This window comes from Sphaeramia orbicularis, chromosome 20 (assembly GCF_902148855.1).
Source record: "Sphaeramia orbicularis chromosome 20, fSphaOr1.1, whole genome shotgun sequence".
NCBI lineage: Eukaryota > Metazoa > Chordata > Actinopteri > Kurtiformes > Apogonidae > Sphaeramia > Sphaeramia orbicularis.
In genome coordinates this window covers 37,411,167-37,437,349 of record NC_043976.1, presented here as the reverse complement: position 1 = coordinate 37,437,349, position 26,183 = coordinate 37,411,167, and the positions used below count along the sequence as shown (strand labels likewise).

Below are 26,183 nucleotides of genomic sequence, written 5' to 3'. Positions count from 1 at the left end.
AAGAGCAAGAATATGCTGCGGCACTTAAAGAAACTATATTTTGCAGAGCTTAAAATATTTACAACAGTCACATCAACAAGTCAGCTAAATTGTCAGGTATGTTTCCTTTAAAAAAAATAAATAAATAAATAAAAAATTGACTAAAAAATGATGGCTAACCCTGGAAAGAGAAGTGTCAAAGTAGAGACAGAGGTCTGGTCTGACTGCAAAGGGCTTGTCAGGGTTTGGTGGATTGATTTGGACAGTTTGAGAATTTCTTTTTCCGACTTATTTGAACTTTTCCTCATAAACACAGAACAAGAATATGCTGCGGCACTTAAAAAACTTCTATTTTGCAGAGCTTAAAATATTTACAACAGTCACATGAACAAGCCAGCTAAATTGTCAGGTATGTTTTCTTTAAAAAAATAATAAAATAGAATAAAAAATGATGGCTAACCCTAGGAAGAGAAAGTGTCAAAGTAGAGACAGAGGTCTGGTCTGACTGCAAAGGGCTTGTCAGGGTTTGGTGGATTGATTTGGACAGTTTGAGAATTTTTTTTTCAATTTATTTGAACTTTTCCTCGTAAACATATAGTAGATATAAGAATATGCTGCTGCACTTAAAAAATTATATTTTGCAGAGCTTAAAATATTTACAACAGTCACATCAACAAGTCAGCTAAATTGTCAGGTAAGTTTCCTTTAAAAAAATAAATAACTAAATAAAAAATAGAATAAAAAATGATGGCTAACCCTGGAAAGAGAAGTGTCAAAGTAGAGACAGAGGTCTGGTCTGACTGCAAAGGGCTTGTCAGGGTTTGGTGGATTGATTTGGACAGTTTGAGAATTTCTTTTTTTCATATTTGATTTGAACTTTTTCTCATAAACATAGAACAAGAATATGCCACAGCACTTAAAGAAACTATATTTTGCAGAGCTTAAAATATTTACAACAGTCACACAAATAAGCCAGCTAAATTGTCAGGTATGTTTTCTTTTTAAAAATTATAAAATAGAACGAAAAAATGATGGCTAACCCTAGGAAGAGAAAGTGTCAAAGATGAAAGAAGTCTGGTCTGACTGCAAAGGGCTTGTCAGGGTTTCAGGAAGCGTGTGAAGGCAGTTATTGAGAAAGAAGGAGGACACATAGAATAAAAACATTTTCTATTATGTAAATTTTCTTGTGTCAAATAAATTCTCATGACTTTCAATAAACTAATTGGTCATACACTGTCTTTCAATCCCTGCCTCAAAATATTGTAAATTTTGCTCCCCCACCCTGTATATATATATATATATATATATATATATATATATATATATATATATATATATATATATATATATATTTTTTTTTTTTTTTTTTTTATTTTATTTGAACTTTTGTGTTACAAGAAAAAAAAATATGCTGCTGCACTTAAAAAAATATGTTGCAGAGCTAAAAATAACTACAATAATCACACCAACAAGCCAGCAGAATTGTGGGGTATTTTCGCTTTATAAATAAATAAATAAATGAATGAATGAATGAATGAATGAATGAATTGAATAGAATAGAATAGAATAAAAAAGATGGCATCTAACCCTGTAAAACTTGACCCATTCAAAACTAGCTACAAAATAAATTTTTAACATAATCCAAACAAAAAATTTGGCCACATCATTTTTTTTTTCTTTTGGGACATATTTTTTGTGTCACATTTTATACGTTGGCTGTTGGGCATTTGGGATTTTGCACGTTACACATAATATTTTTTCATATTCTATTTGAACTCTTCCTCATAAACATATAGTACAAGAAAAATAAATATGCTGCAGCACCTAAAAATTATATTTTGCAGAGCTAAAAAATATAACAACAATCACACCAACAAGCCAGCTAAATTGTCAGATAGGTTTTCTTAAAAAAAAAAAAAAAAGAAAGAAATAGAGTAAAAAATGATTGCTAACCCTAGGGCTTTTCAGTGTTTGGTGGATTGATTTAGACAGTTTTAGAATTTGGGATTTTGCAGGTTACACTTTTTTTTTTTTCATATTTTATTTGAACTTTTCTAGTCAAAGAAAAATAAATTTGCTGCTGCACTTAAAAAAAAATATGTCGCAGAGCCAAAAATAACTACAGTAATCACACCAACAAGTCAGCAAAATTGTCAGGTATGTGTTCTTTAAAAAAAATAAAAATAAAATAAAATTAAAATAAATAATAATAATAATAATAATAATAATAATAATAGTAGAATAAAAAATGACAGCATCTAACCCTATAAAACTTGATCAATTTCAAAACTCGACACAATTTTTTTTTTTTTTTAAATTGAAATGTTTATTAGCCCTTATAACATAATCCAAACAAAAAAAAAATTGGCCACATCTTTTCTTTTTTCTTTTGGCAAATAATTTTGGTATCATATTTTATACATTGGCTGTTGGGCATTTGAGATTTTGCACGTTTTTACATATTTTATTTGAATTTTTTCACATAAACATATAATATAAGAAAATAAAAATACTAACATTGTTACTGTAACAGTCAGTTAAAAAAAAGCTAAAAAAAAACAAACAATTGCAACAACTTCAGCCTGCAAAATTGTCATGTTTTCTTTAAGGAAAAAAAAAAAAACATGGAAGGAAAAGTTAAAATTACAATTAAAACACTCAATTTCAATTTTAAATTTCTACAATATTTTTCACACTCTGACTGCAAATAATAATTTCCTACCACAACTAACCATCTACTTTCTTAGGAGGAAAAATCTCTCATTAAACTTTAAGGAAATATTGTTGTTTATAAACTATATGGACAAAAATATTGGGACACATCATGTCTACAGCTGTAAGATGTCCTGCTCATGAGGATTTAAGATAAAAACATCAATATCTACTTAAAGTTTAATGGGATATTTTTCTTCCTAAGATTGGAGATAGTTAGTTGTGGTAGAAAATTATTATTTACAGTCAGAACACGGAAAATATTTTAGAAATTTAGAGGTAGAACATTTAAAAAAAATAGTCATGGATTTAAAAAAAAACACCAAAAATTTGAAATTTCTATAAAAAATATATATAGAATTTTAACAATATAATGGCTTGTCATTTATAACTTACCACAGTGGATCTACAACACAGGTGTCAAACATGCGGCCCGGGGGCCAAATCCGGCCCGCCAAAGGGTCCAGTCCGGCCCTTGGGATGAATTTGTGTAATGCAAAAATTACACTAAGAAATTAACAATCCTTTTAGTTCAGGTTCCACATTCAGAACGATTCAATCTCAAGTGGGCAGGGCCAGTAAAATACTAATAATCTATAAATACTCACAACTCCACATTTTTCTCTTTGTAAAAGTAAATATTTTCATGTATTTACAGTAAAACAAAGTATAATTTCGCAAAAAATGTGAGTAATCTGAACAAATGTGGAAAAACCTGAAATGTCTTAAGAAAATAAGTGCAATTTTAACAATATTCTGCCTGATACTAAATGTTTTGTGTGTTTGTAGATCCACTGTGATCTGTAAGTTCTAATGTACATGTGTAAATGATAAACTGAAGCAGAATATTGTTAAAATTATACTTATTTTTTTCAGTTTGTTCATGTTATTCACATCTTTTGGAAGGATCGTTTGTAGATGTAAACCTTTTCATAATGTAAATTTACTTTTTTCGCTCTAAAACAGGGAAAAGTTTGGAATTGACATTATTTATATATTATTATGTTATTATTTTAGTGGTTCGGCCCACTTCAGATCAAATTTAGCTGAATGTGGAACTGAAGTAAAATGAGTCTGACACCCCTGATGTACAAAGACACAAAACATTTAGTAAAATATAAGGGGTTGGACTAGTTAAATACTATCATAACAACTAATAAATAATGCGTTGTGGTAGAAAATTATTATTTACAGTCAGAATACGGAAAGTATTTTGGAAATTTAGAGGTAGAACATTTTAAAAAATAGTCATGGATTTAAAAAAAACACCAAAAACTTGAAATTTCTATAAAAAAATATATAGAATTTTAACAATATTATGGCTCGTCATTTATAACTTATCACAGTGGATCTACAAGGACACAAAACCTTTAGTAAAATATAAGGGGTTGGACTAGTTAAATACTATCATAACAACTAATAAATAATGCGTTGTGGTAGAAAATTATTATTTACAGTCAGAATACGGAAAATATTTTAGAAATTTAGAGGCAGAATATTTAAAATCAGTCATAGATTTAAAAAAAACTAAATCGATATTGAGAAAAATTAAGTCAAAACCATCTGTGAGGCATTTTGGAAGCAAATACAAGAATTAACTAACCCATGAATTGATATTTATCCCAATATAAAACTATATAATGGTATTTGTCATTATTGTTTTGTATCCCAGACCCCTGTTAGAAAAGAAACACCTGAATTAAGCATGTCCACGTAGTGTCGATTCCATTTGTCCAACCCCTTAAAGTCACGTCCAGGTGCTGTTTCACCCTCTGACCAGCAGATAGCAGCATTAATCCTGCGGTCCACGTAGACCCCCTTACAGTAAACAAGAGCCAGCTGAATTTCCAACTCAATAAATCCAAAATATCAGGAGATTTAATGAGCTCCCGGGTGAAATGAAGAAATCATCCGTCTCAGAGTCTGGGTGGGAAATAAACAAAGTCTAATGAAATAACCCAACGCAATTTCATACAAATCTAATAAAGTTCTTTTTGTCTTATTTTAGGGCGAGGATGGTTTCCCAGGTTTCAAGGGAGACATGGGTATAAAAGGAGACCGGGTAAGAAAATCCACCACAGCTTAAATGTCCATTAATAAACACAGATGTGACCGTAACACTTTATTTTTATTTTTATTTGTTTTACTTACTTGTTTTTTTTTTATGTTAGGGTGAGTTGGGTTTGGTAGGATCCAGAGGAGAAGACGGTCCAGAGGGTCCTAAAGGCCGAGCTGGACCTCCGGGAGAATCTGGTCCCCTCGGTCCCGCTGGAGAAAAGGTATTGACAACTAAATCTTGGGGATTTCTTTTTTTTTGTTTGTTTATTTGTTTTTTTTTTTTGAAGAAGTTGTGTTTTGGGGCTGACGTTTGTCGTTGGTTTCTTTCAGGGTAAACTGGGAGTCCCAGGATTACCAGGATATCCAGGACGACAGGGACCTAAGGTGAGTCTGGGACATGTTTTTTTTTTAACCTTTACATGCATAAATGGGTCTAAAATGACCCGGTGAGGGTGTTTTATTGTAATATCTTTGCAATGAAAAGTTGTTTTTATGTAATATTTTAGTTATTGCTCAAAAAACATGTTACTGACATCATGACATTTCAAAATTTTTTTTACCTTTTATAGATTTTATGAAAGTGTAGCAGTTGTATAATAATAATAATAATAATAATAATAATAATAATAATTTTTATTTATATATTACCTTTAAAAACTGACTTTATAAAGAGCTTTGACAAACAAAGCAGAAGAGCACAACAGCAGGATACAACAGAAAAAAAAAGAAAAAAAAAAAAAAAACACAAGCAAAGGCACTAAAACATAGAAAACAGCCCAACACAATAAAAGAGAAAAGAGATATGAACAGCAAACTGGAAAACATGACCCTCTGAATAAATTTGATAGTATTAAATTACAGAGGTTAGAGATTACATAACATGATACTGTCGAATCAATGTAAAAATGAAGGGATGGAATAAAACATCATGTATGTCAGTATAAATGAAAAAAACAAAACAGGGTCAAATTAAATATTCAAACATTAAAAAGAGACAACATCACATAAAGGCAAGTCTATAAAAATGTGTTTTAGGAAGTGATTTAAAAGATGATTACTACTTAATTACTACTATTACTTTATTACTTTATTGTATTACTACTTACTTATTGTAAATGAAAATCTGTTCTTAACTAACTTACCTGGTCAAATAAAGGTTAAATATAATATAATATAGATAGATAGATAGATAGATAGATAGATAGATAGATAGATAGATAGATAGATAGATAGATAGATAGATAGATAGATAGATAGATGAACTTCTCCAAGTTTCCATAGATGGATCAAAATGACCCACTTTCATTTTCAATGGAATTTCATCTGAAGCTTTGATTCATTTTACATTAACCCTCCGGTATGTGGGTGCGCCTTTTAGGCACACTTTGTACTTTGTGAAGCTAAAAAACTTCATATTATTTTTCACAATTTAAATAAGGTTAGAATTCAAAAGTTGTTCATTTTTGCACGATCTTTTGAATTCTGGTCACCAACTAAAATTTGCACATTGTATACGAAAGAAAATGACCAGACTAGCATCTGTCTCCCAAGTGTGCCTAAAACGCACTATTTCTTCCATTTGATATGTATGATTAGGACTGAGCTTGATTTACAAAAATAAAATCAAATTAGAGCAGAAAAATCAATCAATATATAATATTTAATAGTTTGATTTATAGGTGTGCATTTTTGGCACACTTGGTGACAGATGCTAGTATTTTTGTACATTTGACCTAGCGCCAAAAATAATCATGCAAATTAACCAGTGTTGGAGTTAATCATTGACATATGCCAGGATGAAAAAATCAAATAATACGTGATCCAATTTTTATGTAGTACATTGAAAAAATAATAATTTTAGTGTTTTTTTCATTAAAAAAAAATGGTTTGTTACCATTACAAACACAGCATGTAAAGGGTTAAAAAATGTGACATTTATTGAGTATTTGGTATTTTTATTTATGGCTCAAGTTGATGAAATAGAAAAAAGTGTAAAAGAATTAAAAACAAACTGTATGACATTTTTTTGACATTATTCCCCAAGTGTGCCAAAATGGCACACTTGGGGCTTAGTAAGGGCCTTGCTGGGCGGGATACCGGAGGGATAAGTTGCCATTGTTGCCATTGTTCTGTTGTTGTTAAATACTATAAACTACAGAGCAGTGGTTCTCAAACTTTTTACAGTGGAGTACCCCCTGAAATATACTTTTTTCAGCCGAGTGCCCCCAAGTCTCGCTTCAGCAATTTTCATTAATTGAAAAAATTTGGCAAAATTTACGCCTGTACCAAAGGTGTCTGTTTATATTTTCAAAACTTCGTAAACAAACCACATATATTTAACTTTAATATACAAAAAAAAAAACAAATCTGTATAAGCAAATTTTGTGCAAAGTATTAACTGAAAAGCACCTTCTGTCATTACGAAGAAAAATGAAGAAACTTTGGGAACCCCTGCTATATACTATAATATACTTAAATATAAAAAAAAAACAAAAAACATGAAATTATTATTTTGTGGACCAAAATATAACACAAATGAATATTTTTATGCCATTTTTAATGACAAAATAGCAAAAAAAACAAACAAAAAAAACCACATTGATTGTTTTTTTTTTCCACGGGTCATTTTTGTCCCATTTATGGAAGAGTGGAGGGTCCAGAAACTCCTGCATCTGAAGGGTTAAAATACTGTAAAGCATAATTATTTCATGAGATTACACTGTATTTTGTGATATAACAGGCTATATTTTGTGTTTGGACTCATAAATAACAGTTAAATGCGACTAAAATCAGGCATTTTAAGCAGCTCTACTTATAAACCTTCCCTTAAACCAATCAATATCTCATTTTACTATTGTTTTTCTTTCAGATTATTCAGCTAAATCATTTTATTACTGCTTAATACCAGCCTTAGACATTCTATAACCTTCACCTCATCTTGTCTGTGCAGCTAAATTTAACATGAATGCACAAAAACAAATAAACTGTAACCAAATGGGACATGATGCATCTGTGTAACGTACTGCAAAGTCAGTATTTTAATCATTAACATAAGTAAAGTATTGGATGTTGTGTCGTTGAACCTGAACTGGTTTCATAATTATCTAAAATATCGGAAAATAATGAAAGTGTTTCCTGAAGCTCAAAATGGGGTCCTTGAACGTCTCGTTTAGTTACAGCTCAAAAATGTCCAGTTTATAAAGACAGAAAAGAAAGTAAACCAGCAAATAATCAATATTTAAGAAGCTAGAATCATATTATTTTAATTGGGATCAGCTAATTGGTTACTCTGCATGATAATAACACACGCTGTCGAAAATGAATCTGATTTTTTATTGAATATTTCCAAATGCATCGTGTCGAGGTGCTGCAAAATGGGTAAGCGAGTGTTTCTGACTAATGCATAAGTGATATTTCCTTGTGTTGTGCAGCACATTTGTGGTCTTTGTGTACGTTTGTGTGCATGCTCTTAACAGGATTATTAACTGGTCGGCTTTGTGAGCGTTAATGCAAGGAAAATACTTTTATTTTTTCATTTGTACCTCAGAAATTCAGTGTGTTATTATTATAATTTCATCTAATTTAACCCATAAAGACCCAGTGCTACTTCTGCGACTGTTCCCAAATGATTTTTTCTGTAGAATTAACCTTTATTAAGTGATTGATCATCATTTATAATAATATTATCCTCAGGTTTTTTTCCATTTTTGGGTGAAAATCATATATTTTCCTATATTTGATTCACTGATCGTGTACATGTTCATAAAAGCTCCAAAGGTTATTAAATCAGAAACACAGAAAACTGACGAAAAAGTGACTTTTTCAGCAAAAATATCAATAACTGAACATAAAAACAAGCATCTCCATCCACTGTCATTTATCTGAATTCATTTTTCTCTACATTTCACCTTCCCCAAAGTGATGTAACTCCATTTATTACAGTATTATTCTCTACATTTTGCTTTTTTCAATGAATATCAGGTATTTTCTTATGTTTAATTTACTTTACATGTAGTTGTCAATTGAAGTTTAGTGTAAATTCAAGGATTATTATATTAAAACTATGACTCAAACACCTTTTTATGGTGACTTCCAAATGATGTATCCTTTCCTAAGTGATTTATCATCATTTATAATAATATTATCCTCAGTTTTTTTTCCATTTTTGGGTGAAAATCAGTTATTTTCCCATATTTGATTCACTAATCGTGTACATGTTCATAAAAGCTCCAAAGGTTATTCAATCTGAAACACAGAAAACTGACGAAAAAGTGACTTTTTCAGCAAAAATATCAATAACTGAACATAAAAACAAGCATCTCCATCCACTGTCATTTATCTGAATTCATTTTTCTCTACATTTCACCTTCCCCAAAGTGATGTAACTCCATTTATTACAATAATATTCTCTGCATTTTGCATGTTTCGGTGAAAATCTGGTGTTTTCCTGTATTTAATTCAATGATTATGTGTATGAAATGGAGTTACTTCAAAAGTTCTATAGAAAAACTAATAAAAACACAGGTATCTATACAATAATATGCAGCATATAGTTTATATTTTGCCGAGTGAGCTTTTTAGTACAATATACCTGCAAAAAACTACCAAAAACTAATTTTATAACTACTTCCAACCATTTTTTTGGTCTGAATTTAACCTTAATACATGATAGCTCTCCATTTATTACAGTATTATTCTCTACATTTTGCTTTTTTCAATGAATATCAGGTATTTTCTTATATTTAATTTACTTTACATGTAGTTGTCAATTGAAGTTTAGTGTAAATTCAAGGATTATTATATTAAAACTATGACTCAAACACCTTTTTATGGTGACTTCCAAATGATGTATCCTTTCCTAAGTGATTTATCATCATTTATAATAATATTATCCTCAGTTTTTTTTTCCATTTTTGGGTGAAAATCAGGTATTTTCCTATATTTGATTCACTAATCGTGTAGTTGAGATGGAGTTACTTCTAAAGTTATACATCAAAATAGAGAAAATGATTAAAAACGCAGGTATATATACAATAATAGTGCAGCATAACAGATTATATTTCACAGAATGAGCTATTTTGTACAATATATTCACAAAAAAAACTACCTAGAACTAATTTTATAGCCACTTGCAAAAATGTTATGTCTGATTAAACTATACCTAAGTGATTTATCACCATTTATTATAATTTTATCATCTGTATTTTGGATTTTTTCAGAAAACTGAGTTACTTCCTGTCTTTGTGTCTCCTCCTTCCACATTTCAAGCCCCTCCCCCTCTCAACTGAAAAGTCTCCGCCCTCTTCCCCCGACTCCTCCCATTTTCACCATATACATATTGATATAAGTGTCACAGAGTGAGCTATTCAGTACAATGTATTTGCAAAAAACACACCTAGAACGTATTTTATAGCGACTTACAAAAGTTTTTTTTGTCTGAATTTAACCTTAAATGATTTATCACCATTTATTGTAATATTATGTTTTGTTTTTTTTATTGTTTTATTGTTTATACAGATCCCCATTAGCTTCCACCGTAGTGGTTGCTACTCTTCCTGGGGTCCATTAAAATACAAATACAGTTACAATATACATTCATAAATAAATTATTTACGATAATATTTATCGTTTGTGTTTTGGATTTTTTCAGAAAACTGAGTAAAAAGTGACTTATTCAGCTAAATATATCATTAACTGAACATAAAAACGAACATTGTCATGAAGTAATTTATTAAACTCCTTGCGTTTTCCAGGTAAATCAATATTGTAGAAGATGACAGTGTTTCCATGGTAACTACGGAGCCTCTGGGTCATATCTGATGACCATAAAAACAACAAACTGTATTTTACACCAAGTATTTGCATGTATAAATAAGATTAATGGATGAACAGGTATTAAACAGTTTACATCAGTCTTTGAAGGTTTTTTTTCATCCTTACTTCCAAGCCCCTCCCCCTCTCATCTGAAAAGTCTCCGCCCTCTTCCCCTGACTCCGCCCATCTTCACTGTGCACGTAATGATAACATTAGTGGATCAGAACTTATTAAACACTCAAGATCAGTTGATGCTTTCGGTCGACGGTGGATGTTTGGGTCTCCTCCTTCCACATGTCAAGCCCCTCCCCTCTCAAGTGAGTCTCCGCCCTCTTCCCCTGACTCCTCCCATTTTTTTTTACATATACATAATAATATATTCAGTGGATCAAAAGTTATGAAACACTTTAGATCAGTAGATGCTTTTGGTCGACGGTGGTTGTCTGTGTCTCGTCCCTCCACATGTCAAGCCCCTCCCCCTCTCAACTGAGTCTCCGCCCTCTTCCTCTGACTCCGCCCATTTTCACCGTACACGTAGTGATAGCATTAGTGGATCAGAACTTATTAAACACTTTAGATCAGTAGATGCTTTCGGTCGACGGTGGATTTTTTGGTCTCCTCCCTCCACATGTCAAGCCCCTCCCCTCTCAACTGAGTCTCCGCCCTCTTCCCCTGACTCCTCCCATTTTTAACATATACATATTAATATATTCAGTGGATCAGAACTTATTAAACACTTTAGATCAGTAGATGCTTTTGGTCGACAGTGGATATTTGGGTCTCCTCCCTCCACATTTCAAACCCCTCCTCCTCTCAACTGAAAAGTCTCCGCCCTCTTCCCCTGACTCCTCCCATTTTTAACATATACATTTTGATATCTTCAGTGGATCAGAACTTATTAAACACTTTAGATCAGTAGATGCTTTCGGTCAACGGTGGATGTTTGTGTCTCCTCCTTCCACATGTCAAGCCCCTCCCCTCTCAAGTGAGTCTCCGCCCTCTTCCCCTGACTCCTCCCATTTTTAACATATACATATTAATATATTCAGTGGATCAGAAGTTATGAAACACTTTAGATCAGTAGATGCTTTTGGTCGACAGTGGATGTTTGGGTCTCCTCCGTCCACATGTCAAGCCCCTCCCCTCTCAACTGAAAAGACTCCGCCCTCTTCCCCTGACTCCGCCCATTTTCACTGCACACATACTGATAGCATTAGTGGATCAGAACTTATTAAACACTTCAGATCAGAAGATACTTTCAGTAGACGGTGGATGTTTGTGTCTTTATGGGTTAAACAGCAGGAATTTTTTTTTTTTTTTGGAAGGAGAATAATTTTAACAAATGAGGAAGGATCAGAGGTCATGGTAAAAAAAAAAAACGGTGCCGATAAATGCAGGATATGTGTTCATTAGAATGCATGTCCTGGCCCCGTCTGCCTGCTCATTGGCTGATATCTCCCTCTATCATTAACAGGGCTCGAGTGGTTTCCCCGGCTTCCCTGGAGCCAACGGCGAGAAAGGAGCCCGGGTAAGAAATGCAAACGCACACTCCCACCGTACACTCCCAACGCCTGTGTACGAAAGTCAGCGCAGCGTCGCATCCGAGCATAAAGGAAAATTGATTCCTATTATGAAGGCATCTGTACGGTGACTTGGCAAGAGGAATAACAGCGACAAAATCAATGTTGGGAAGAGAACAAAAGATAGAGAAACAGTTGGAAAAAAAAGCAACACTCATGCAGTTTTTACTTAGAGATGAGGTGTCAAACGTAAGGCTCACGGGCCAAAAAACGGACCGCCAAAGGGTCCGAATCCGGCCCGTGGGATGAAAATGAATGAATGGATGAATATTTTTTTTATTTCGGTTATGTACAGAACACAAACATAAAAAAAAAAAAAAATAATAGTAATAATAAAAATAAAAAATAAAACTAAAAAAATAATAAAAAAAGAACATGCAATTTAGACAATTAATAACGAAAAAAAGGAAGAAGCTGAAGCCAGATTCTTATTTCTGCTTCTCCTACTTCCATCTTTTGAATTTCCTGAAGCAAATAAAACATTAACACAAATTAATCTACATTCAGTTTCTTAAATCACTTACAGATTATTTTAGTCCTAGAGAATTTGACAAATTAAAGCTTTTTTAAAATTCCATAATTCCATAATTTGACACCAATAACAGAAACACAGCCATATTTAACATTTGTTCTTACTTTACATGTTTCAAACACAAACGACCCTCTTAAATTATAATTCATTTCTCTTAACTTAAAAACCTTTTTGAATACAAATGGGAAGACTTTTGTTCTCAGCATGAAAAATAATTTCCATTGTTTTTTTAAAACAACTTTATCATTTTTCCATAACGTTTACATCATTAAGGCATTTCTTACACAATTTGTGAGTAATTTCCATTGTTTTTAAATATACAATATCAGGAAATTTTTTTCTTAATATGTTTATTGTTGTTCATGTTATTCACATTTTTTAAAGGATAGTTTGTAAATTTAAACATTTTCGTTAATGTAATTTTACATTTTTCACTGTAAAACATAGAGAAACACACTATCCCTTTACAAAAATGTGAATAACATGAACAAATATGAACAGCCTGAAAGAAAAAGTGTAATTTTATCAATATTCTGCCTGTTACTAAATGTTTGTGTGTATTTAAGAAATTTCAGTTTGTTTATATTATTAAATTTTTTTTCATTTTCCCCTAATTTCCTTAAAGTAATTTTACTTTTTTCACTCTAAAACATAGAAAAACTTTGTATTTTTCTCTTTGTCAGTGTAATTTTAACAATATTCTGCCTGTTACTAAATATTTTGTGTATTTGTAGATCCACTGTGATCTCCATGTTATAAAGCACATGTATAAATGATAAACTTGAGCCGAATATTGTTAAAATTACACTTATTTTTCTGAAGAAGTTTCAGGTTCATATTATTAAATTTTTTTCTCATTTTCCCCTAATTTCTTTAAAGTAATTTTACTTTTTTCAGTATAAAACAGAAAAAAGTTTGTATTTTTCAGTTTGTTTTAGTGTAAAAAAAGCAAAATTACATAAAAAGACTTACAGTTACACACAACCTGAAACATCTTTAAAGAAGTCTGTAATTTTAACAAAATTTTGCCTGTTACTAAATATTTTGTGTATTTGTAGATCCACTGTGATCTCTATGTATAAATGATAAACTGAGGCAGAATATTGTTAAAATTACACTTATTTTTCTGAAGAAGTTTCAGGTTCATATTATTAAATTTTTTTCTCATTTTCCCCTAATTTCTTTAAAGTTATTTTACTTTTTTCACTCTAAAACATAAAAGCTTGTATTTTTCTCTTTGTTTTAGCGTAAAAAAACAAAAACAAAATTACATGAAAATGCTTACATTTACACCCAACCTGAAACATCTTAAAAGAAGTCTGTAATTTTAACAATATTCTGCCTGTTACTAAATATTTTGTGTATTTGTAGATCCACTGTGATCTCCATGTTATAAAGCACATGATAAACGATGATAAACGAATGATAAACTTGAGCAGAATATTGTTAAAATTACACTTATTTTTCTGAAGAAGTTTCAGGTTCATATTATTAAATTTTTTTCTCATTTTCCCCTAATTTCTTTAAAGTAATTTTACTTTTTTCAGTCTAAAACATAGAAAAAAGTTTGTATTTTTCTTTGTTTTAGTGTAAAAAAAAAAAAAAAAAATTACATAAAAATCCTTACATTTCCACACAACCTGAAACATCTTAAAAGAAGTCTGTAATTTTAACAATATTCTGCCTGTTACTAAATATTTTGTATATTTGTAGATCCACTGTGATCTCTATGTTATAAAGCACATGTATAATTGATAAACTGAGGCAGAATATTGTTAAAATTACACTTATTTTTCTGAAGAAATTTCAGGTTGTTCACATTATTCACTTTTTTTTTCATTTTCCCCTAATTTCCTTTGTATAATTTTTTATTTTTTTCACTCTAAAACATGAGAAAAGTTTGGATTCAACATTATTTATAGGTTAATATGATATTATTTTACTGGTCCGGCCCATTTGGGATCGTATTGGGTTGCATTTGGACCCTGAAGGTAAAACAGTTTGACGCCCCTGACTCAGAGGAACATCAGTTTGGGTGTGATTCAACTGCAGAACAGCCTCAGCTCTTCATAAAACTGATTTATAAATGTATTTATGACAAAAAAGATGTGATTCACATAAAGGGAGGACAGATTAGCCTCATGCAGACATTAACTTTTATGACCAGCCCTATTCTCAGACCACCTGCCAAAAATGGAACAGTCATGTTTGACACTTTTTTCATAAAGTCCGTTTTTGGACGGTGTTGAAACTGAGCCAGGATCATATTTTGCAGCTGTTGTAGAAGTGTTAGAAGTGCAGTGAGTGGAACAGACGCTCCTGTCGTTTATTTAACCAGAGGAAAAAAAATATACTAGAACAAAACCATGAACGAAGGACGTCAACAGAACCAGGTTATTTAGTCAAATAAGGAGTGTTTATCTACCACCTAGAATAGAATAGAATAGAATAGAATAGAATAGAATAGAATAGAATAGAATAGAATAGAACAAAATAGAATAGATTAGAATAGAACAAAATAGAATAGATTAGAATAGAACAGAATACAGTAGGATAGAACTGAACAGAACAGAACTGAATAAAATGAATAGAATAGAATAGAACAGAATAAAAATGAATAGAATAGAATAGAACTGTACAATAGGATAGAACTGAATAGAATAGAACTGAATAAAATGAATAGAATAGAACAGAATAGAATAAAGCAGAACAGAATAGAATAGGATAGAACTGAATAGAATAGAACATAATAGAATAGAACAGAATAAAAATGAATAGAATAGAATAGAATAGAATAGAATAGAATAGAATAGAATAGAATAGAATAGAACAGAATAGAATAGGACAGGATAGAACTGAATAAAACATAATAGAACAGAATAGAATAAAATAAAATAGAATAGAACTGAGTAAAACAGAATAGAATAGAATAGAATAGAATAGAATAGAATAGAATAGAATAGAATAGAATAGAACAGAACATAATAGAATAGGATAGAATTGAATAAAACAATAGGATAGAATTGAATAAAACATAATAGAATAGAATAGAACTGAATAGAACAAAATAGAATAGAACAGAATAAAAATGAATAGAATTGAAAACAATACAATACAATAGAGTAGAGTAGAACAGAATAGAATAGGATAGAAGGTTCTATTCTATTCTATTCTATTCTTTTCCTGGTTCTATTCTATTCTATTCTTTTCCTGGTTCTATTCTATTCTATTCTATTCCTGGTTCTATTCTATTCTATCCTGTTCCATTCTATTCTATAGAACATATAGAATAGAACAGAATAAAACAGAATAGAACAGAACAGAATAGAACAAAATAGATTAGAATAGAACAGAATAGAGTAGAGCAGAATAGAATAACATAGAATAGAACAGCCTTTATTGTCATTGTGCTACTCCAGTCAGTGCAACAATGTGAAATAAAAAACACAACGCATCATAAAATAAGAATAGAGGGAATATAAACCCCCCCCCCCCCAAAAAAAAAAGGAAAATAAGAAAATAGAATATGGAATTTAACAAAAGTATAATAAGAATAGAATAGACACAACATTTACAATATCAACAGTGTGTATATCTATGGCAGTCTGTAGAAATAGAGCATTTGTGAATAAACAGTACATTGTTATTTTATGAACAGGGGATTATTGTACAACTTATTCCACCTAATTCACATTTTACAGGGTTATTGCACATTACTGGAAGTAGGAAATAAATAATAAAAAGTACTGATTTGCATGCTCTTAGAGGTGTATTAATATTAGAAACTGAAAAAAATAATAATCCATGTGAGTTTGTGAAAGGTTTTTGTTGGTTTTCTAACAGGGCGTTGCAGGGAAACCTGGTCCCAGAGGTCAAAGAGGTCCAACGGTGCGTAGCTTTTACTAAAGGTCATTAAACTCACCTCTAATGCTATGTTTAATGTCTGAGTCTGAGGGTGTTTTGTCTTTGTAGGGTCCTCGTGGAGCCCGGGGAGCCAGAGGTCCAACGGGAAAACCAGGTCCAAAGGTACGTCACCTATAAACACACATTTCACATGGAAGTTTTGAAGTTTTTTAAAGTTTTATACCAGATTCTGCACTAGATTAAGCCGCTACTCACCCTCACTCGTCTAGAATAATTATAACTGTAAACATTTGTGCTGACAGTGTGTTTGAATCACAACTGGGTCACAATAAAGATAATATGTTGGTTTTTGTTGCAGGGCACAGCAGGGAACGACGGCCCCCCAGGTCCACCCGGTGAGAGAGTAAGTCCACATCATTCATTCATTCATTCTCTGAACTGCTTAGTCCTCCAGAGGGTTAATGAAGTTACCATATTTGGTTCTTTAACCCTTTATAGGTCACCCATAGAAATACTCTGAAATTCAGTGTGTTATTGGAGGACATAACAAGACTTTATCACTTTTGTAAAATTAAAAAAAAATATATATATATTGTTATGTAGAAAATCAAGGTCATTGAAGTTACCATATTTGGTTCCTTAACCTTTCATAGGTCACCCATGGAAATACTCTGAAATTCACTGTGTTATTGGAGGACCTAACAAGACTTTATTACTTTTGTAAGATAAATAAATAAATAAATGTTATGTTGAAAATCAAGGTGATTGAAGTTACCATATTTGGTTCCTTAACCCTTTATAGGTCACTCATAGAAATACTCTGAAATTCAGTGTGTTATTGGAGAACCTAACAAGACTTTATTACTTTTGCAAAATTAAAAAAAAAAAAAAATTGTTATGTTGAAAATCAAGGTCATTGAAGTTACCATATTTGGTTCCTTAACCTTTCATAGGTCACCCATAGAAATACTCTGAAATTCACTGTGTTATTGGAGGACCTAACAAGACTTTATTACTTTTGTAAAATAAATAAATAAATAAATGTTATGTTGAAAATCAAGGTGATTGAAGTTACCATATTTGGTTCCTTAACCCTTTATAGGTCACTCATAGAAATACTCTGAAATTCAGTGTGTTATTGGAGAACCTAACAAGACTTTATTACTTTTGTAAAATTAAAAAAAAAAAAAAAAAAAAATTGTTATGTTGAAAATCAAGGTGATTGAAGTTACCATATTTGGTTCCCTAACCCTTTATAGGTCACCCATGGAAATACTCTGAAATTCACTGTGTTATTGGAGGACCTAACAAGACTTTATTACTTTTGTAAAATTAAAAAAAAAAAATAAAAAAAAAAAAAAAAATAAAATATATATATATATATATATATATATATATATATATATATATATATATATATATATATATATATATATATTGTTATGTAGAAAATCAAGGTAATTGAAGTTACCATATTTGGTTCCTTAACCCTTTATTGGTCACTCATAGAAATACTCTGAAATTCAGTGCGTTATTGGAGAAGCTAACAAGACTTTAATACTTTTGTTAAAAAAATATATATATATATATGTTATTATTATGTTGAAAATCAAGGTCATTGAAGTTACCATATTTGGCTCCTTAACCCTTTATAGGTCATTCATAGAAATACTCTGAAATTCAGTGCATTGTTGGAGAACTTAACAAGACTTTATTACTTTTGTAAAAAAAAAAAACAAAAAAAAACAACAAAAAAAAAACAAAAAAAACAAAAAAAACCAAACCAAAACAAAACAAAACAAAAAAAAAAAAAAAAAAAAAAAAAAAAAAAAAATATATATATATATATATATATATATATATATATATATATATATATATATATATATATATTGTTATGTTGAAAATCAAGGTCATTGAAGTTACCATATTTGGTTCCTTAACTCTTTATAGGTCACTCATGGAAATACTCTGAAATTCAGTGTGTTATTGGAGGACCTAACAAGACTTTATTACTTTTGTAAAATAAAATTTTAAAAATATGTATATTGTTATGCAGAAAATCAAGGTCATTGAAGTTACCATATTTGGTTCCTTAACCGTAAGTGGCAAAAAAAAGATAATTAAAAAAAAAAAAAAAATAGATACAAAAAAAACACATGTAAGGTGAAAGAAACATGTATTTTAGAACTGTTGCTGTCACTGTCTTGTAATGTATGTGGAAATGACCAAAAATAGTCACTTGCCCCATAAAGGGTTAAGCCACCGTCAACCAAAATCATCTACTTATATGATGTGTTTAATATCTATTGATCCATTAATCTTATCAATACATGTAAATAATTGGTGTAAAGTACAGTAAATCATCTTTTCACAGTCATCAGATACGACCCATTTGGACAGTGGGTGTAGATGCTTGTTTTTAATGATATATTTAGCTGAATAAGTTACTTTTTCTTCAGTTTTCTTTTTGAGATAATAATCCTTGAAATTTACACTATGCTTCTATAAACAGCTGCATGATCAGTAGATGAAATATAAAAAAAAAAAATACCTGATTTTCTTTAAAAAAGCACAAGATGTAGAGAATAATATGGTAATAAATGGAGATAAATCACTTCGAAAAGGTCAAATATAGAGAAAAAAATGTATTTGGAAGTTGCCACAGAAACAGTTGCATGTCTTTAAGGGTTAATCTGATTTTATTATAGTGGTTGTAAATACTTGTACTGAAAATTATTTGTTTTTTGCCGAGATAAAAAAAAAAAACAACCCAAAACTTAGATTTAAAAGTGTTTGATTTAAGAGTTAATTTCTTATTTTAAGTGTTCATGCATCTGTAGACATGCTTATTTCTAGATTTAACAATCTGAATTCAAGAATTCTTGTCAAGTGAAGTTATCTTGCTGCATGGACAAGATAATTCATTTGTTTTGAGTACCTTTTTCCTCAGATTTAGTGTGTTTATCTTGTTTTTAGACATCCTTATTTTTCAGAGTGTTTTTATTTTTGTTCGGTTAATGATATATTTTGCTGAAGAAGTCACTTTTTTTCTTCAGTTTTCTCTATTTTGATATAACTACCTTTGAATTTAATCTGAGCTCCTATTAACATCGACATGATCAGTGAATTAAATATAGGAAACTACCTGATTTTCACCAAAAAATGCAAAATACAGAGGATAATATTATAAGAAGTAAACATTGATTCGCCAGTAAAACCCATTATTTGGATATATTTTCCTGAAAAGGTCACTTTTTAAAAATCAGTTTTCTCTAGTTTGATAAAATAACTGTTGAATTTACTCTGAGCTTTCATGAACATCTACAAAATAAGGAAATTAAACTGAGGAAAAGACCTGATTTTCGCTGAAAAATTTGTGTAAAGCTGTAACTGTGATAAGTTTAGATGTAGAGAGAAAATCATTTCGAAGTCACTACAAGAAATAGTTCTTGGTCTTTAGGTCTTTAAGTCATCACATCCTGCCACTTACTCATTTGTTTGCACAGTAAAAAAGTACAAAAAAATAAGAAAAACAATGCTCAAAATGCAAAAATTGTGCAGGTGATACAAAAAAAACCTCTACTTTTTTCACTCAAATAAGCATAAACAACAAGACAGTAACTAAAATATAAATAAGTCACAAAATAAAAGACAAGAGATTAAAGTGTAGTAAAATACAGAGGACAATATTATAGTAAAAGGTGATAAATCACTTAGGAATAGTTAAATGTAGAAGAAATTTCATTTTTGGAAGTGGCCACAAAAATAGGTATAGGTCTTTAAGGCTTAATGTGCATATAAAAACCTACAGTGTGTTATTGTCGGCCTTACATTTCACATTCTCCTTCGGCTGTTAAATGGTATTCAACCCTTAACAAGGCTTTATAATATTGTAAAACCCTGATTTTATAGAACCTAAGAGTTCTGTGATTAAATGGAAAAGGCTTATTCCAGATTTTGGGTGTTTTGAACTGATGTCAGAGTGTGGAATCGGCAGGAGGTTTAGTCCAGCAGCGCCTCAGCCTTTCAAAGTTCCCAGTGTCTGCAGCTGCTTTGGAATAAAAGCCTCCCAGCGGTGTCAGCGGATTTAATAGCTTTTGTTAATTGAGTTAGAATTACAGGGGTGCAAAGCCTCATTCACATGGGACCAGTATAACCTGGAGACCTCTGGTGATTTGGAAATGATCCCTCAAAGACCTACAACTGGTTTGGTGGCAAGTTCCAAATGATTAATCCTGTCCTAAATGACTTATCGCCACTTATTATAATATTATCCTCAGTATTTTCCATTTTTCAGTCAAAATCAGGTATTTTCCTGTATTTAATTCGCTGATAATGTAGATGAGATAAAGTTATTTCAAAAGTTTTTACATGAAAACTGAAGAAACAGTGACTTTTTCAGCAAAATGTATCATCAACCAACATATAAACAGTTCCATAAAAAAAGTTCCAAATAATTTAACCTTTCCTAAGTGACTTATCAGCATTTATTGTAATATTATCCTCAGTGTTTTCCATTTTTCAGTGAAAATCAGGTATTTTCCTATATTTAATTCGCTGATAATGTAGATGAGGTAAAGTTAATTCAAAAGTTATTATATGAAAACAGAGAAAACTGAAGAAAAAGTTATTCTTTCAGCAAAATGCATCATCAACTGAACATGAAAACAGTTCCATTAAAAAAAAAAAAAATCCAAATAATTTATCCTTTTCCTAAGTGACTTACCAGCATTTATTATAATATTATCCTCAGTATTTTCCATTTTTCAGTCAAAATCAGGTATTTTCCTGTATTTAATTCGCTGATAATGTAGATGAGATAAAGTTATTTCAAAAGTTTTTACATGAAAACTGAAGAAACAGTGACTTTTTCAGCAAAATGTATCATCAACCAACATATAAACAGTTCCATAAAAAAAGTTCCAAATAATTTAACCTTTCCTAAGTGACTTATCAGCATTTATTGTAATATTATCCTCAGTGTTTTCCATTTTTCAGTGAAAATCAGGTATTTTCCTATATTTAATTCGCTGATAATGTAGATGAGGTAAAGTTAATTCAAAGTTATTATATGAAAACAGAGAAAACTGAAGAAAAAGTTATTCTTTCAGCAAAATGCATCATCAACTGAACATGAAAACAGTTCCATTAAAAAAAAAAAAAATCCAAATAATTTATCCTTTTCCTAAGTGACTTATCAGCATTTATTGTAATATTATCCTCAGTGTTTTCCATTTTTCAGTGAAAATCAGGTATTTTCCTATATTTAATTCGCTGATAATGTAGATGAGGTAAAGTTAATTCAAAAGTTATTATATGAAAACAGAGAAAACTGAAGAAAAAGTTATTCTTTCAGCAAAATGCATCATCAACTGAACATGAAAACAGTTCCATTAAAAAAAAAAAAAATCCAAATAATTTATCCTTTTCCTAAGTGACTTACCAGCATTTATTATAATATTATCCTCAGTATTTTCCATTTTGTTTTTCCGAGCCCTTCTGTTTTCTTTGTCGTGATGCTCAGCTCTCCAGCCGTTAAACGCCCCACTTCAGTGATCTTTTTCATTTTCTCAGGTTTTCGCAGGTTTATTATTTTTAAATGCGTCTGTTTTGTTTGCTATCGCAGGGACCTCAAGGACCTCAGGGACCCGTGGGTTTCCCCGGACCAAAGGGCCCCCCTGTAAGTACCCTTTCCCATTTCTCTATATACACTCGACGACTTAAAGCCAACCAGTCTGGAGTATTTCAAGAGAAAATGGTTTGCGAGGTGCAGCGTCTACTCTTTCTTTCATCTTCCTACTGTCTCAGGAGCAAATTAGGCTAGTTTGCAAACATTATAAGTCACAATTGATTCAATTTGAGAAGTTCATGGGGTGCAGTAATACATAGCAATATCCCTAATTCTGTGCAGGGGTCATTAGTCTAACTGTTATTGAAGCAGAACCCATTTTCTCACTCCCGAGTCTCGGTAGGAGACAAGTGGTAATTTCCACCTATCGATTCAGGTTAGATTCATAGCTGGCTCTTAGTCCTCACTCAGAGATGTTGTTTCTTCAGACGAAAAAATAGAAGCTGTTATTTTTTCATTAATGTTCCAGTTGTCTAACCACTGACTTTGTCGGCCTGAAAATTATGTTTGTTGTATATATATATATTGAGGCTAGAAAATACAACTGTGTCTGCTTATCAGTGGAAAATATCACTATCATGGTGATTTTCTTCAGATGTGAATGCTGTAATGAATGCACCGGACTATGTAGTGAGCGTATTTCTTCATTGTCACCCATCAGGGACCACCTGGAAAGGACGGACTGCCCGGACATCCAGGCCAGCGTGGAGAGACGGTGAGTCTATTTACGATACACTCATTTTATTCTGGTCATTTGTGTTGGTCAACTTAGTCCCAGCTTTACACTTTTTTTTTTTTTTTCTTATTTTTTGGCAGACGCTTTTTTCCAAAGCGACTTACAGGGGAAAACCAATTAAATCACTCAATCAATCAAATTTTATTTATATAGCGCCAGATCACAAAAAAAGTTATCTCTTGACATTTTATATATAGAGTTGTTCCAAACCAGACTCTAAGCCCATTTACAGAAACCCAATAGAATCCTCCAGGAGCAAACACTAGTGACTGGTGACAGTGGAAGGAAAAACTTCCCTTTAACAGCAGAAACCTGGAGCAGACCCAGACTCCTGGAGGATGGACGTCTGCCTTGACCAGTTGGGGTTAAAGAGAGAGGGTAGAGAAGGGGAAAGAGAGAGAGCGATAGAGATAGAGACTGGGGGAGAGGGGGAGAAGGGGGGAGTAGGGGGAGACACATGGAGGCGGTTGAGGATAAGTGAGTGGTGATGATGAAGGCAGGAGAGAGGCAGGACCACCGCAGCAGGTCCAGAGATAATCCTGGAAGAATCTGTGGTTATCCTGGGAAAAACCTTATTAGAATATTTAAAATGGAATGTTTGAAAGTGCTAGGATAGGAGGTGCTCTCGGAAGAGCTGGGTCTTCAGGAGCTTCTTGAAGATAGGCAGGGATGACTCTGTTCTTGTAGCACTTGGTAGGGCGTTCCACCAACGTGGAACGACCCATGAAAAGAGCCTGGATTGTCTTGTACAAGGTCTGGGGACCACCAGACTACGTTCCCCAGACGAGCGGAGTGGTCGTGGGGCGACATAAGCTTTTATTAGTGCACCTAAGTAGGTAGGAGCAGACCCACTGAGAATTTTGTAGGCTAGGATTAAAGATTTGAATTTGATGCGGGCAGCTATGGGTAGCCAGTGTAACTCAATGAGTAAGGGGGTGACATGTGCCCTTTTAGGCTGATTGACACTTACTGCAGATGATTTGTGATTGTGATTTAGCGATTTATTCCGAACATGCAATGAAATTTAACATACATGCACTTGCAAAACATACATAATAATACAAATATCAAGAATCATAACAATCTTAGTCAGAAGAAAAGCACAATAACTCCATTTACATGCCCGAAAAGGGGTGGGAAGAAGTGCAACTGTGATGTGATGGTTTGCTTAAAGAAAATTACTATGATTTAACACAGGTGAATGTATTTACGTGCTTTTGTCAAAGGTTTTTTTCACAGGTTTGAAATGATCATCCATATTTACAGTTGCAGAAAAAATTATTTGACCATCAAAAGTCATCTGAAACAATAGTTACGCAGTCCGGTACTAACTCCTGTGTGTATCATGTGACTAAAACAGACAGAAAGGAAAACATGAAATGTCTAAAAGCACTGTTTTTTGGGGTTTTTTTGAACTTTTTATTTAGGTTTTTGCACAATACAAAACAGAACAAAACATCTGAGACAAGACATAAATAAAAAAAAAAATAAATTACACCACATAGTATTATTATTGTTACAAATATTATACTACATCTATAGATGCATTGCCAAATATCAAAATATTCATATATTTGTGTACATATGCACACATCTATATAAATACAAAACACCTCATGTCAGGGCTTATAAAAGTTTAATTATACAAATAGTCTTCGACCATGTGCCATCTCCGCTTAAAAAGATCCATTTTCATTAGTAATGATGCGGTCATTCTTTCCATAGTATACACTTGTTTCAGTCTTTGTTTCCATTGTATTACCGTTGGTGATTTGACACTCTTCCAATTTACTGTGACTATTTTTTTTAGCAATCAATAGTAAAATATGTCAAATATATCTCTGCTCTGCTTTAAAATCATTGACCGGTATGACTCCAAGTAAAGAGAACAAAACATTTGAAGGGACTTCTCTTTTTACAATTCTTTCAATTTCTTCTTTGATATTTTTCCAGTATATAAACAAGCATCCACAGCATCGAGCCCGGCCTCATATCTTGGCTGATGGACTTTTTATCTGAGAGGTCGCAACGTGTGAGAGTAAACAGTGTTTTATCGAATGTTCTTTTATCTTCCACTGGGTCGCCACAGGGTTGCGTCCTCGCCCCTCTTTTATTTGTGTTGTACACCAGTGAGTGCCAAACTCAGTACCCGGGGCGGCATGTCCTCAAGTTTGCAGACGACTCAGTGATTGTGTCGCTTCTTAGGGATGATGACCCCGATCATGGCCTTTGTAGTGTCTGAATTCACGGACTGGTGGAGCACGTCCTTTTTAACCCTTTCATGTATACTGGTCACTACAGTGGACAGCTATTCTACAGCTGTTCTCTTATACATTCATGGATTTTTTTTTTTTTTGGTTTGTTTTTGCACATATCTTTATTAAAATTTTAAGATACTACATATCTTTTCTGATATGAATTGGTAACATTGTGTACATCTCCCCTGAGCATACTCTCACCTCCAGAACTACCCCCCCCCCCCCAGTTTTCACACAATTTATCTGTAAATACATGTTTCTTCATTTCAAAAATTAAATGCAAGGTATCCAGCTGAGTGGACATTTTTGCAACTTCATGTAAAATAGGTTCATAAGATCATTTTTTTTATTATTATTAGTAATAGTAGTAGTATGTCTTTTTTTACTTTATTTTTTGTTTTTTTTTTTAATATATTTTTTGTTTATTTATTTATTTATTTTTCATAGGAAAATTTTCAAATGCATTGTTTCTTTTCATGCCTAAAGAGGAATAAAAACACTCAGGAAAAAAATCTTGATTAAGGTTCTCATAATTCGTGCATGAAAGGGTTAAATGTGAATGTGTCTAAAACCAAAGAGATGATTGTAGATTTTAGGAAGAATCCTCCAGTCTTCTCTCCTGTCGTCATTAATGGACAGGGTGTTGAGGTGGTTCAGCAGTAGAAATATCTCAGAACGGTGCTGGACCACAGGCTAACGTTTGAATCTCAGGTGGATGCTGTACGTAAAAAGGCTCATCAGAGGATGGATTTTTACCGTAAACTTTGCAGTTTCAAAGTGGATAACACTTTTATGAAAATGTTTTATTCTTGTTTTATTGAGTTTGTGTTGACCTTTTCTTTTATCAGCTGGTATGGGCTGCTTACTCTTAAAAACAGGAACAGGTTGCAGGGCATCACTAAAGTGTGCAGCAAAATTGCTGGCAACACACTCACTGACCTGACTGTGTTGTACCAGAGGCGGACTCTGAAGAAGGCTCAGTCAGTCCTGGATGATCCCAGTCATCCCCTTTATGATG

The 26,183-nt window shown here is 32.0% G+C and overlaps 1 protein-coding gene across 1 annotated transcript in view; it reads left to right on the top strand.

Annotated features, from left to right (window-relative positions):
- col11a1a (collagen, type XI, alpha 1a) overlaps positions 1–26,183 on the top strand; it is a 281,120-nt gene that overhangs the window by 132,478 nt on the left and 122,459 nt on the right. Inside the window, 9 exon segments of the mRNA XM_030123523.1 lie at positions 4,700–4,753; positions 4,863–4,970; positions 5,080–5,133; positions 12,038–12,091; positions 16,519–16,563; positions 16,648–16,701; positions 16,898–16,942; positions 22,169–22,222; positions 22,833–22,886. Of these exon segments, the coding sequence (XP_029979383.1) occupies positions 4,700–4,753; positions 4,863–4,970; positions 5,080–5,133; positions 12,038–12,091; positions 16,519–16,563; positions 16,648–16,701; positions 16,898–16,942; positions 22,169–22,222; positions 22,833–22,886 (522 nt within the window).